This window comes from Mus caroli, chromosome 15, assembly GCF_900094665.2.
Source record: "Mus caroli chromosome 15, CAROLI_EIJ_v1.1, whole genome shotgun sequence".
NCBI lineage: Eukaryota > Metazoa > Chordata > Mammalia > Rodentia > Muridae > Mus > Mus caroli.
The window spans coordinates 8,225,389-8,239,743 of record NC_034584.1 but is presented as its reverse complement, the minus strand read 5'-3'; the positions used below and the strand labels follow the sequence as shown (position 1 = coordinate 8,239,743).

General features: G+C 42.5%; 1 protein-coding gene across 7 annotated transcripts in view; it reads left to right on the top strand.

Moving 5' to 3' along the window:
• The window catches only part of Npr3 (natriuretic peptide receptor 3), a 67,225-nt gene extending 60,402 nt beyond the window's left edge, over positions 1–6,823 (top strand). For 5 of the 7 annotated variants that reach the window (XM_029469835.1, XM_029469833.1, XM_029469836.1 and 2 more), the window contains 3 exons: positions 282–417; positions 2,106–2,193; positions 3,201–6,823. In XM_029469835.1, the coding sequence (XP_029325695.1) occupies positions 282–417; positions 2,106–2,193; positions 3,201–3,312 (336 nt within the window). In that variant the 3' untranslated portion in view covers positions 3,313–6,823. The remainder of the gene's footprint in view (positions 1–281; positions 418–2,105; positions 2,194–3,200) is intronic. The other 2 variants (XM_029469837.1, XM_021183108.2) reach the window with 1 other exon arrangement.
• The last annotated feature ends 7,532 nt before the right edge of the window (positions 6,824–14,355 follow it).

Here is a 14,355-nt window from a genome sequence, read left to right as displayed (position 1 = left end):
TTGGAAGCTGATTATGGGATGGATCCCCGGATATGGCAGTCTCTAGATGGTCCATCACCTTTCTAAGCCTACATGACTTGGCTTTTTTCCCTGCCAGGAGGAGCCGCTGGGGCAGTCACACACTCCCCCCATTTTTCATGCTTTTCTAAAGCTCTTGCTGTCAGTTCCTGAAGGTGGTGATGTGCAGAGACCAGGGCATGCGTTTTGGAGAATGCCTGCAAGGCTGTGAGCGAGGTACCTTTGCCTGACCTTCCGTCCGTCCGACTTTTGCCTTTCTGTAGGTCATTGGTGATTACTTTGGGAAAGAAGGCCGGTTCAAAATGCGATCGAATGTCAAATATCCTTGGGGCCCTTTGAAATTGAGAATAGATGAGACCAGAATCGTGGAGCATACCAACAGCTCTCCTTGCAAATCATGTAAGTTCAGAGACTTAATTTACTGTCCTCCTTCTCCAGTCCCAGGATCACATGAGTCTGGAACATGTTTCTCTCAAGAACTCATGTTCTGAAATTCCCATGCATTTTTCTGATGTCTTCAAAACCATGGAAACAACTCACAAATGACTGACCCTCCTCCTTTACCGGAAGCTTCCATATTCCTTTCCTTTATCCTTTTCTTCCAAATGGTAGGGTATTCTGCCTGGATTTATATCTCTCACTCTAGTCTTTTAGTTATCAGAGGTTTCCACTTTTAGGAAAAATAAAAATGTTATCAGCTGTCTCTTGTTCATCTCTTATAAGAAGTTTCATTATTGATTTCAAAGTTCACAGTTGACCTCTAAATCCCCAGGATGGGGCACACAATGCCATTAAATGTTTGACAGCTTGCAAAGTATTTAATTAATTTAATAACTATTGAATATATTATTAACGGTCAATTTCTGGGTTCAAATAGAGAAGCAAGTGTGTCTTCTTATGAATAGCACAGCAAAGGGAGACGGTTTGGGAAATGATTGCCTTTGAGGGGCTTTGTAATATGAGTAAGAACAAGTGATGTCAATCTTGCAGGGCAGTTAGTGATTTTAGGTGACTATATGAACGGTCATTATGTCTCAGGACCATCTTTGAATGATGAGGAATTTATATCCATGTGATAATTATGAGAAAGGATGAAGGAGAAAGTGTGTTGACCACATAATCGCCCAGTCTGTATTCCAAATCTCACACTCTTGCTTGCCAGTTTGGGGACCCTAGGAGGCTCCCCTCAACTCACCAAGTCTCACATTTCCAGCATGTAAAGGGGATTTACCCAGCTTTGATCTGAGGAGCCAAGAAGTCCATGCACCACAGGCTTTATTTGAAACCCTGCAAGGAAAGTAGCTGTTGAGTTTTTTGAGAACTGTGATCCGACCGAGAAAGATTTAATTCAAACAGTGGTTCACATTTTCACAAAGCTATATAGGACAGTTTGGATTGGAACTCTGACTTTGGTGAGAGAACATCTAAAAACAGAATACTGACCCAATGCAATCTCCCGGAACTTTCTAGCACTTTGAAGTGTCACCACCCACCTGGAGAGCTCTGGGCCAGTGCCTTTGTCCATTCACGCATCTTCGACTTTAAACTCAAAACCAGGATGGATGTGTGTGAGATCTTCAGTTTGCAGCTTTCATCAAACCCATCTTGAATCTGTCTCTTTCTCTGTCTATTATTCTCTCTAACCTTCTTTTCTTCCTTCCCCTTTGTTCTCTCCTTTCTCCTTTCCTGTCAGATTATGCTATGTGGTTCAGACTGGCCTCAAACTTAAGAGCCTTCGGCCTCATATTCCCAAGTGCTAGGATGACTGGTGTTTGTCCCAGGTCCAACTTTGAACTTGTTTTGACCTTGTTCTGTTCACTCTCATGTCATGGCACATTTACCTAGTGTTTTCTGAAAACCTTTTCTCAGAGCATTATACATATATATTTTACATTATATGTTACATATAATACTATATATAATACATAAATATTATATGTAAATAATATACAATATGTTACAATTATTATATTATACATATGTTACAAAGAAAGGAAAATTAGTTTCAACTGGGAGATAAACAAAAATCAAAGTATTTTAACTTATTTCTCAAAATGAACTCTGATTATTGATGTTTCTTTTTCAAGCAGGTGGCCTAGAAGAATCTGCAGTGACAGGAATCGTTGTGGGGGCCCTACTAGGTGCTGGTTTGCTAATGGCCTTCTACTTTTTCAGGTATGGACCATTTATGGAGTTAAAGTTCACCCTGCCTCTCTTGCCTTTGTCTCCTGTCTTTGCAATAATGCTCCCTGTGATTTGCCCACATCCTTCTTTTAAACAAGAAGGATGGTGGTTCAATTACCAAAGCTGTTCTCTGACTCCATCTTGGGTTTGGTAGGCAGTGAGCCCTTGATTCCTATGGTACTTGCTAGAAAGTGGCTGGGCTCTGGGGATCATTGATCCATTTATGAGAATTCCTTCTATCTATCAAATTACAAATATGAAGAGTCTTTGTATCAAATACAAAAATCTGGACAAAGAATGAATGAACTTCCTATCCGCAGCCTTTCTTTGGTTTAGAAACAAGTGCTCATACTCACGTGAAAGGCTGGAAGGAGCTCCAGTGGTCTGTGATCCCGGGCTGCAGTGTGTTCTGTGTTTGGAGAAGTCACATGTTTAGTTGCCATTGTTGTGGCTTAAGGCTCATAAACTTTTAATTATGCGTATGTGTTCAAGGTTCCAGTCGTTTGCTGCAGTGACAGTGGCCCGTCCTTTGGTAATCTTCAGTGGTTGAATTCATGGGGCATTGTAAATCATCATGGTTTATTTGTAATATTTCTTCATTTTTTCATGGAGATGTAAGTCTGGGTGTACGTGGCTCTTTGTGGGAACAAGCGTGTTCCTGTTCCTTTGGTCACAGTATACTTGGTCTGATCTTTATCTGGGGGCATATCCTGGGAGTCAAGCAGAGCTTCTGGGGCAGAATAGATAAGGCTCCCAGGGAAGAAGGGGAAGGCTTGTTCTGTGGCATTTCAGAAAGCATGCCAATTTTTCTCCCTGAATCAGGACACGATGCCTTGGGGCACACGACTTTAATCTCAGAACAGGGTTCCATATTTGTGTCACTTGTCATTTATCAAACCTAACCCAGATGTCCCTGGAGGGCGCTCTCTGTAAGAGGAACCATGGGGTTTTATAGTCAAGTGAGGCTTTGTTATTACATTTGTTCTGCTTTTACCCAGGAAGAAATACAGAATAACCATTGAGAGGCGAAATCAGCAAGAGGAAAGCAACATCGGGAAACATCGAGAGCTGCGGGAAGATTCCATCAGATCACATTTTTCAGTGGCTTAAACGAGATGCCCCTCTCACTTCGTCTACTTGAGATTCCTTAAAGAGATAGACGGAAGGACAGACATCAACGGAACAGAAAGGGCGTTCTCGGAGAAGTCATTCTTTTAAGCAGTAGTCATTTCATTTTACGTTTTCTTTAGAAGCTCAGGAATGATTATTAATCACTATCTGCCTTCTGGCCTCTCATCTCATGGCAAACTAATATAATGAAATAACGCAATCCTGTTAAGTGTTCTGGCTGCCGGAGGGGCATCGGAGTAGATTTATGTCTTGAAAGCCTGCTGCCTCCATATCATGATTGCTTTGGGGGCAGTTCACAGGAGGATATAAAAATGTGGTTTTTCTGAAATGAAATGTTTTGTAGCTAGAATAAAACAATTTTTACAAGGAGAATATTCTTGGAAAGAATTTAACACCCAATAAGAGGACAATGGAATGAAAGAAATCTCCAGGCTGGCAATGCAGTGCCCCTCTCTCTGGAACTGGGGGATAGGTTTGTGGTTGATGAAGGCTGCGTCCAACGTCCACATTCAGGTCTGACTTCATATCTCAAGAAAGGATCCTCCTTGTCTCTTTTAGTGTCTCATCAGAGCTCCTCTGGAAAACTGTAAATATTAGTGAGCAAGGAGGATTTATATAAGAAAATTGAATCTAAAATGCTTCTTTTATGATGTAAAAAAAGTCCTACTTCACACTAACATTTTATTTTTAAGTATTTTAATCTTATATTTTGGTATTAGAAATGTGTCTATTTTTTCATTTTGAAGATTAAATTTCACTTATATTTTAAGAGCACGGAGGAGGTGTGTGACAAATCTGTGGAGAGGGAGGAACGGTTCTCATTTTCTCTGCTGTCCTCTGTCCCTTGGCAGTCTCTAATGCTAACTGCTAGTCTGGCTGAAGATGTACAGAAGTCTGTTCAGCTTACAAACTCTGAAGGAATACGTACGTTGATGTTAAGCCGTTGTTCATTTTCAACTGTTTTAAATGTATGTTATTGGAGGGCTACATTCTTTCTAACTATGGTCAAATGATGCCCTTCAAAACCAGTAGACTTAAGTGGAGTCTATAAAGAAACACAACCCTTTTCCCTCAAGAATAAGCAGACAGTGAGAATTTGACAGCAAGACACAGTGGTGATACATTTAAAAAAACTGCATGCAATTTATCAAAATTTGAGGTGATGATTTTAATTTAAAAAGGGAATGTTGATATCTGCTGTGTCCCTTTAACCTCATAGAGTTTTGCAGCCACCATAAATGATGCATAGCTTGGACAGTGAGCTAGGACAGACAAGGGAAGCGTGGCCAAGACTGAGCCAGCCTTTGCTGGGTATCCTCTTTGCACTCAATTCTGGGCGCAGAGGTTTCAATTCTGGTTGCGACTTTATCATTTGAGGAGAGAACAAGGGTACCATCTTGTAATTTTGCCTTTCTTGGTAACATTCTGAGCATCTGAAACCCAGTTTAAAGGGGGGAAATTAAATAATTTCTTGGAGGTGTCCTATCCATTCAGGTTAACTGTGGAGGAATCCAAGCAAGCTTAGCAAGCTCTGGAAGCTGGCTTCCCAGGGAAGGAGTGGATCACACCTCCTTCTCTCAGGGGAGTCAAAGTGAATGGGCTGCATCTGTGTGGGGCTCAGGAAATGGGATGTAAACCCCGTGATAAAATGAATTAGCTTCTGAACAACTGAAGGAGGTATGGCAGGAGGTATGTTGTGGTTCTGCCTGTGCGATATTGAGGGAAAAGTGCTGACTTCAAAAAAAAAAAAAAAAAAAAAAGTAGGCCAGAAAGGCAAACCTTAAAATGCTAATCCAGGAGGCTTGTTTGTGGAGCACAACTCAGGAAGGCTGCAGCTAGTGGTCAGGGACTCACATAATGAAGACAGATGGGCAGACTGCATCCACCCCAGTTCTCAGAACCGGACGGCTGCTTGTTTCTCTCTTACATTTTCAATGATGTTTTCCCTGTGTTTCAGAGATACGCATTTTTTTATTTTTTTTTTTTTTTTTTTTTTTTTTTGGCACCTGTGTGTTAATTGCAGGAGGGTGACAGTGGGAAAAGTTCTCTACCTGGCTATATTTTTTGGGTGTAAATATGTCTAATCCTTTCTTGAATTTGTATAGTTCCCCTTGAATGTCAGCATAGTTACAACAGTATTTTTTATTTCTGCTCCAGCTAGAGGAATTGTTCCAAAGTTAATAGCGTATCCCCAGATTAGATGTTAAAAATGAGAAGGGAGCTAGCCTTTAAAAAATAAATAGGCAGGGTGAATCGTGAAGTCCCTGGAGTCATTTCCTACAGTTTTAAAGCAATTCTAATATTATTAAGGTTGATTGCTCATTTACATGCCTGCTGTATAGTTTGTCTTTCTTGAATGTCTTTACATGGCTAGGCAAGGTGGCCCATGTCTTCAATTCCAGCACTTGGGAGGCAGAAGCAGGAGGGTATCTGTGAGTTTAGGGCCAGGATGGTCTCCATAGTGAATTTCAGGTCAGCTGTAGTTACACAGTTAGACCTTATCTCAGAAAAAAATAAATCATTATATGAGTTGCCAAAATGTCATTAAGTTTTAAAAACACCACCAAGTTGGGAAACCTTCGCTGACAGTATAGATGTCTGTTCCATGGTGGCTCTGGGTTAAAAACTCTTAGTATTGTATTGTAGAACTTAAATTCCTAACTGCTAAGCAACAACTTTGACAATTAGTCATTCATAATTTGCCAGTAGTCATCTATTATATAATTAACAAAATGAAACTTTAGTTCTTAAGCCATTCTACAAATTTTTACTCTTAAGTCCAATGATCAAGGTTTCAAAGGGGGGGCATTTCATTAGTGTTTTTTATATCTTGTCAAATATAAGTTCATACACAAGCTAAACTAAGCATATACTTATGGTGATGGAAATAAACACAAGTTTTATAGCCAATATTATTGCCTTAGATCTGGGAGAGAAGCTGAACTCAGAAACAAAACTTTCTGGGTAGAGTCATATCTGTTCCCAACACAAACAGAGGTTTCACACGGAATCTGTCAACATGTATTGTTTTGAAGAGCCATTGGCGTGTCTTTTCCTGAACCACAGACAGAATTCCACATGTCTTGAAATAGTTGTTTACATTTCAGAATTCATGGAGGAGAGGGAGAATCCTATGGAATGAGAACAGATGCTCCACCCCCACTTCCTTTTTCTCTTGAATGAACAGCTTTGGAATGCCAAGTCACTTCCCCTTGCTTACAGGCATCCTGTGCCTTTGCTCATGGCACATCTACCTTCTGTGTCCCTAACAAAAAGGCCTCTTTTTTTCTGGTTGGGACTGATTGTTGGGGTCTAAGACAGGCAGTGGGATGTGGAAAGGGAGGCCTTGTGTATCTCAGAGAGTGGGTTCAGAAGCTGTTTCTAGTGATGCCATTGCTTTCTTGAAACAGAGCTACTCGTGCAGGTGTTTTAGATGCGTCACAAGTGCATACACACACACACACACACACACACACACGAAAAAAGAGAATGAAAGAATAACACTTATAAATTGGAAAACACTAGGGCCTGTGTTTGTTGAGACACAAAGAGCTCAGATCCCTAATAGGTGCAACTACAAAGTCAAATGCCAATTGAAATTTGGCCCACTACCTATTTGTGTAGTTATACCCTACAGGTCTTCAGAAGAAGGCTGGTAATGAGCTGAATTTTTCCTTCAGTGGAAAAAACAGAAACTGTCTAGAAACACAGGATGCTTTAGGGGCAGCATAGAAGTAGGGAGAACCAGCTAGAGGCACTGGAGGGATCTGTCTATTTTTCAGTTGGTCTTTAGAACAGAATAATGAACAGTTTAGACCTTCTTCAAAAGCCAGTCTCCACAAGAAGTGCTGGACATGCCCAGAGAGAAGAACTAGGAGCTTATGTTTCTCAAAGTGACAGAGAGAAGAAGTTTGCAGCTGACACGGGCTCAACTGTTCTTCCCAGAGCTCCACCTGCCATCCATCACGTTTCTATGGGTGTGCTAACACCTTTCCCATGCAGGTGGGAACTTGCGAGGAGGCCTCCTCATTTACTCAGAGAAAAAAGACAAAATCGCACCGCTGTGAGGAGGTAGCTGGCTTCTACTCAGAAGCCTGACAGCAACTTGACCATGCATGCCCTTGGACAGTTCACAACTGTGATTTTCATGTACTCGAAGGAGCCTGGCTTTGTTCTCAGCATATGGATTTCTCCAATGTCTCCTGCAGGCCTATGGAATGAAAATACTCCTCCAAAGGACACTGAGTTGGAGGTTGTTCAAATCTCGCATTAACCACTAATGTTAATTCATCCCAAACTCAGAGCATTCTGAGCCAGCTGATGCTGGTGTTTCTGTTTTAAGTCACTTCAAAGGTAATCAAAAGGATCTCAGTGAGAGCTGACTCTCAGAGGTAAAAATAAATATGTTACAAAAACTCTTTGGTCTATCAGGTATCATACGATTCCTAGTGGAGAGATTTGAACCAAGTAGACCTCAGAGTTAATAAAACATGTTCCATTTCTTTGATTCATATTTAAAGAAATAAATTTATATGCACAGGAACACGAGGTCCATTTTCCCAATTGTGAATCATAATAGGATACCGAGTTCATTTTTATTTTTTAGAATAAAGCTGTCATAGTCTATACTTATTATTGGGGAGAGAAAGAGTTATTTCTCCAGAGAAAGAGGAAACCATGCCTTTTGATGGACTATCTCATTCATTACTCAGTGCCTGTGTCTGAACGTGTTCAATGTGGTGTAGCATAGAAGACAGCAAGAAAGTGCTCTCAATTGGCCAAAGTCAGAGCCTTCTTCCCTGCGCATAGCTGAAACCAAGGGGCTGTGAGCTAAGCACGGCAGAAGGCCAGTCCCTCAGCCTGTGTCTTTTGAGCCATTTTGTTCATGGATAATTTAAATATGACCACAAAACAATAAAAACTTACCATGAATCTGGTAGAAGAGTCAAAGCTGCACCAGCTACATAGAGCTTACTATTCTAATGTAAGTAGAACTATCTGCATATAATGTGATTTAATTTATTGTTGTTCTGTGTAGAAAGTGAGGACTAATGACTGTGGATAAAGCCCTGTTTTGTATAATATATATTTTTTTTTCTGGTGCAAAATTGGTCATTTAAGCAATCTACTTCATTTGGTGTTTGGATAGAAATATGCGCGTGTTCTTGTAAAGGTTTCTATTCAGCAAGAATACCACATAGTCCAAATATAACAGTATGTTCTCATTAAACGTATACTCTACAGAAACAGTTTCCTGTCTATAATTCAACAAATATGCACTGCATATATCCAAGTTTTCTGAGGATTTTCTGTTCTCTTAGATAAGCTGAAGTAAAAGATCAATTATTGGGGATGATGTATTATCACGTTTGAATGAAATATTGAGTCCATGAAAGGACTCAAGATTTTCTGCTCCACAAAAGGAAATTTACAGAGATTGTAACATGTCATTGGAATGAGCGCCAAACCCAGAAAATATTGACTTATGAGGTAAAGGAGGCATGGAGAATAACCCCTCTTTTGGAACCTGGGCATCTTTTCCTCCCATTAATCTATTTGTTCACTTTACATCCCTATCACCGCCTCCCACCTGTCTCCCCATCACACAGTCCCTCCCATTATTCCACCTTCCCCTTCTCCTCTGAGAGGGTAGAGCACCCCCTGGGTATACCACCACTTGACATATCAAGTCCCTGCAGGGCTGGGCACATCCTCTTCTACTGGAGCCAGACAAGGCAGCCTAGTTAGGGGAATGAACCTGGGCATCTTGAGATCATGCTCCAGCTGATGTCATTGATTCATGTTATTGTGTTCATCACCCACAGTACAGAGAACTTCAGTCCTATTTTGCAAAGAGCTCTCAGGCTTCTGTGTACTAGGGAGAGTGGCCAACTTTCAGCGTTTCTAGCTTCATCTGGGCTGCAAGAGGCCATCTCAGTCTCTGGAAAGTCACATATTCTTATGCCTGAGAAACACATAGTGATTGGCATGGCTGAAGCAGTGTCCCCTTGGTCCTGATGCCATAGTCATGGAGGTCCCTGAGTGAGGCCACAGGTGCTACATGCACTGGGAACATGTTTGAAGTGATGCTGGAGCAGGATGTTGTTTGGAGTGAGGCATCATGGGAAGGCGTGGTAGGAATGAGGGGCAAACCTGGAGATGACCTCTAGGAAAAGGTATTCATTCTTGCTACTTTCCCATCCATCTCTAGGGTCATGGATTCTTTGATTCTTTCCCTCTAACCCTTTAGCTCAGTCCCTTCAAAACATGATATTCAGCCAGCAATTTTTGACAGGCCAAGGATGCCTTACTGGGATAATGGATCTATGTCTTATCAAGGATCCCCAAGGAGACCCAAATAACACCGATTTAGGGATGTGGCCCAACCCCAAGCCATGAACATCTAGAGTTGCCTTAAGTAGCAACTGTTAATGTCAAAGGTACCAATGGCTTCACACCTTTAAAAAGGAGCTTCTTCCCAGGCCATCTGCTAGCACCAAAATAGAGCCAAGGAAAAAGGGTTCCTTTCACAGGCTTAGTGTAACCCTCCCAGTCACCAGTGGCAGAAGTTCCCAAGGAGCAGAAAGGAGGAAGGCCAGAGGTGCGTGTGAGCAAAGACCTGTGGACTACATATTTGTGGGAGTAGATACGCTGTTTGCTTCTGGGTCACTTGGGTCCCTTCTGTTTCATAGCTTGGTTCTGACCCTTGAGCTATGTGATCTTGTGTGAAAAACGAAAGCAATATCCGTTACAACCTCACCAGATTGCCATGACTTCAGACTTAGACTCCTACATGGCATACCATAAAACATTCAACACATTTGTCATATTTGTTGGTTTCTGCAAAATAAGACAAATGTACAATACTTTGGAGGGCTTTCACGGCCAGGGGAGTCCTGGTAAAAGTCCCAGTCTTTTTTCTTTCTTCTCAGTCTGATTGGATGGCAAGTGGCCTCTGCCTCTTGATAATGAAGTGAAACTCTGAAGAAGGCATAGAAAAGAACCAAAAGGGAGACTGTGATAGCTGGATGATCTCAGAGTGCTGAACACTTACATCCAAAAATGCGTTCTCTCATCAGAGGGGAGGGGCTAATGTTGAACCTGTGGCCATGTCATGCCTGCCTTCTGCCTCCTCTATTGCTGAGGCAGTCCTTTGGATTCTCCTCAGAATTCCCTCCTGTGAAGCTGTGGTTTGCCAGAGAGAAGACCCTTGTCTCTCAGCTGTCATAAGGAATAGCTTTCCTACTATTAGCTGCCCTCAGGACCAGGTATACGGTGGACATAATGCTTTCGTGCAGTTATGACCAAATTATCTAACAGAAACAGGAGAAAGAAAGATTTATTTTGGCTCTTGGATTCAGAGGGCTTGGCTCATGGTTGTTTAGACCCATGTTTCTGGGTTTGTGTGAGACAGAACATCATGTCAGAGGGCACATGTAGATGAATAGGCCATTCACAGGAACCAGAGAAAAGGGATTCAGGAGGGGACCAGGGTGAGCCGTAGTCCCCCAAACATACACCCAGTCACTTACTTTATCTGCTTAGACCCCATCTACATTTAACCAACTCCCAGTAGCATCACCAGATCCGGATTCCACCAAGGGACCAGTCTATCTCCAAAGGCCCACCATCTGACAATCAAACTCCCAAACCTGATCCTGTTGGTGCCACTTCATATTTAGGTAATAACAACAGGAATGCTATCGAGTTCTCCCACCATGCCTCACTAAGAGGATGGGGCCACTAAGTAGCTGTCCTATGCAGAGTGGTCAGCCTGGAAACTGCATGCACACAACCTGTGAAAGTGGACCCAACAGTCTATATGTATACATACATACATACATACATACACACACATACATAATATACCTATATACATATATACATGTGACAATAATAATCAAATAAAGTTAAGCTATCAGCTTGAATTGGGGAGCATGGAAGGGGTTTGATGAATTTCTGGGAGGGGGGAAAGAGAGGGGAAAATAATGTAATTCCATTTCAATTAAAACATTAAAAAATTTAATGAAGAAAAAGGAGAGTGTTACCAAGTGGTAGGTTTGTCGGTATAGACCAAAGAGTTTCCTTTTTATTTTTTTCACATATTACATTCAAAGGGACAGAGAGGCATGAAGCAGCATGCAGGCTGAGAGAGAGCACAGTACAGGGGAGGCTGTGGGATTCCAGGTCTCCAGAGAGCCTTCCTCTTCCCAGATCCAGCAGCCTCAAGGCCAGGGTAGTGATGCCATTCTTCTAGAAGAGACCCAGAACAGGGCTGCCTTCCAGGCTGTGCAACTCTTCTGCCATGAAGCAGAGTGGTCAGAGCCAGGCACTCTCTGCTGGGGCAGAGGTTAGCCTGGGGAAGGCTTGAGAAATAGCAGTTGTTCAGGAAAGACACCCCTCAAAGCAGAAATATCCTGGGTGGTTTTAAAGGTATTTCATGCTTCCAGGCAAAGTCAAGCAAGAGAGAACATATTGAAGCAAAGCTTGCCACCTCATGTCTTAACTGTGCACACCTGAGACTGTCCTCCGCATTTCACTCAGAAGGGAAGCACAAAGCATTTGGCGTGCAGTGCATGCCTTCTCTGTTGGAGGATGCTAAGTGTCTACTGAGGGCCACCCGCAGGCCAGGGTTGGGCTCAGCATCTGTGTTTCTTCCTTCAATTTCTTCAGCTCTGTGACAAGGTTCGTTTTCCTCCTCGCCTCAGAGATACGTAAACTGAGGCGTTGAAGTAACCTGCTTTGGGTTTCAAAGTGATCAAGAGGCCAGAGCTACAGTCTCAAGTCAGGCACCCGGCTCTCGGTGGTGGCGTCAGCCATCCATTTAGTAATAAGCAGCCGTCATTTTCTGCTCTCTGTGAGTGACCTCTCTTCCCATTACCATCCATGTCCAGTCAGATCCCAGCTCTTCCATTTCACCATCACTACATGAGACCTGATCTCCTGATCCCAAGGAAGCAGGAAAGAGATTCTTTCTTCACTCTGTTTCTGAGCATTCTTTCCCCCTCTCCTTCCTCACACAAATGCTATATCCTGCATTCCTGAAATACTTGCTGCATTTGATACCATGAGCCTCTTGACTCTCACTCTCCACAGGTCAGATTCCACAATCTGTCACTATGATTCTTTGAGGCTTGTGGCACTGACTTAGTCACTATTTGTCTGGTTCAGGCAAATTGTGCTGAACTTGATGACATCAACTGATTCCTTTCTTGCCCAGAAAACATCCCTTTTTTTCTTGTCAGACTTTTTGTGTTTTGAAATGGTCTCATGCAGTTTGGCTAGCCCTACACTTGCTACAGAGCCAAGGATGACCTTGAACTCCAGACTCCTTACCCCCTCCCCTCCCCAATACTGCTATGCAGGCCTGGACCACCAAGCCTGACTGCTTATTTAGATTTTATTTCCCACTGTTCTTCCTGCCCAGTGACTCTTTACTTCATACTAGTCAAACCTTTATCTGAAGTCCAAATCCAGTTTCTTCTGTAAGCTTTCTTGTCCACCATAATCTCTAGTGAGGGGCTATGAATCAGTGGTCCATGGATTTGTTTTGATTTGTTTGTTTGCTTAGAAAAGAAAGGATGTCTATGGGTGGAGCCAGTTCTCCAATTTGCTGACCCCCCTGCACCCCTAATGTTCTGATACTTTTCCTCACTTATTTGTATTAGGGCTTTGGGCCTTGCAAACTCTGAGTGCACAGATAATTAGGCTGTGTGGCTCCTCTCCGGTCTCAATTCCCTCTCAGCGCCGTGCATGCGTACAAGCTTCTAGTTGTTAGAGAATTTTCTGATGCCACTTCTTTTCCTTCAGCGTCTCTGTCGAGTACTGGTTTCAAAGCAAAACATTTCTTAATCTGGGGAATTATGACTTAAAGAAAGTCCAATATGGTTTCTGTAATGCTAATGTTCACCCCATGGAGCTGGGAGGATGACTCAGGGGGTAATAGTGCTTCTTATTCAAGCATGAGGGCAAGAGTGAATCGGAATCCCCAGCACTTTTGTAAAACCAAACAAACAGAAAAACAGGCATGATGCCTTTACCTGTAACACTGGGGCACAGGGACCGGTCACTCCTGGGAGCTCTCTAGAAAGCCGGCTTAGCTTCTAGTTCACTGAGAGAACCGTGACACCAAGATAGAGAATGATTACAAAACCAAGACATTCTATATTCTTTCTCTGGTTTTTACTTCTGTGTACATGGGTGCTAGCACACACACACACACACACACACACACACACACACAGAGTAATATTCCTCATTTCTAAAGCCAGTCCCTCAAGAAGGGCTTGAAAGTTCTAACTCGTGCTTGTGCTCTCCCAAACCATAACATCTTTCAGAGCCTCAGTTTCCCTTTTTGTACAAACAAGAAAGCAACGAAGACATTGTAAGGTTTAGAAGCACTGTGCTCAAAGCTCATATCTTCATGAGATAAATTTTACCAACTGTTTCTCATGTTCTTAGGCTCCCAGGGTCAAGACTGGCTCATAGATAGGAAACAGGAGTGTTGTTAGTATACAGCCTTGGAGCGTGAGGTCTCCTTTTCAGTTGTAGTTCTGTTCTTCATCTGGGAACACTAGGCACACACAGATAGGGTTCTGCTTTTCTACCACGTGCTGTTCCAAGCTCTGCACACAACACAGTCCTCACGTCTATCTTAAAGAGGTAGGAACTGTGGTTACCTCTGAGACACAGAGTGACACAGCAACTCATCCGGGTTATGCAACTGGGAACTGAGAGCCAGGCATGCCAGAGAAGCATGTGTGTTGGAGCTTTTACTTGCCAGTCACTCAGAGCTGGCTCTTTCAAGGGTCACACAAAACTTATGTTTTTTTTTTTTAAATTTTTAATATTTTTTTATTATGTATTTTCCTCAATTACATTTCCAATACTATCCCAAAAGTCCCCCATAGTGCCCCCCACTTCCCTACCCACCCATTCCCGTTCTTTTGGCCCTGGCATTCCCCTGTATTGGGGCATATAAAGTTTGCAAGTCCAATGGGCCTCTCTTTCCAGTGATGGCCG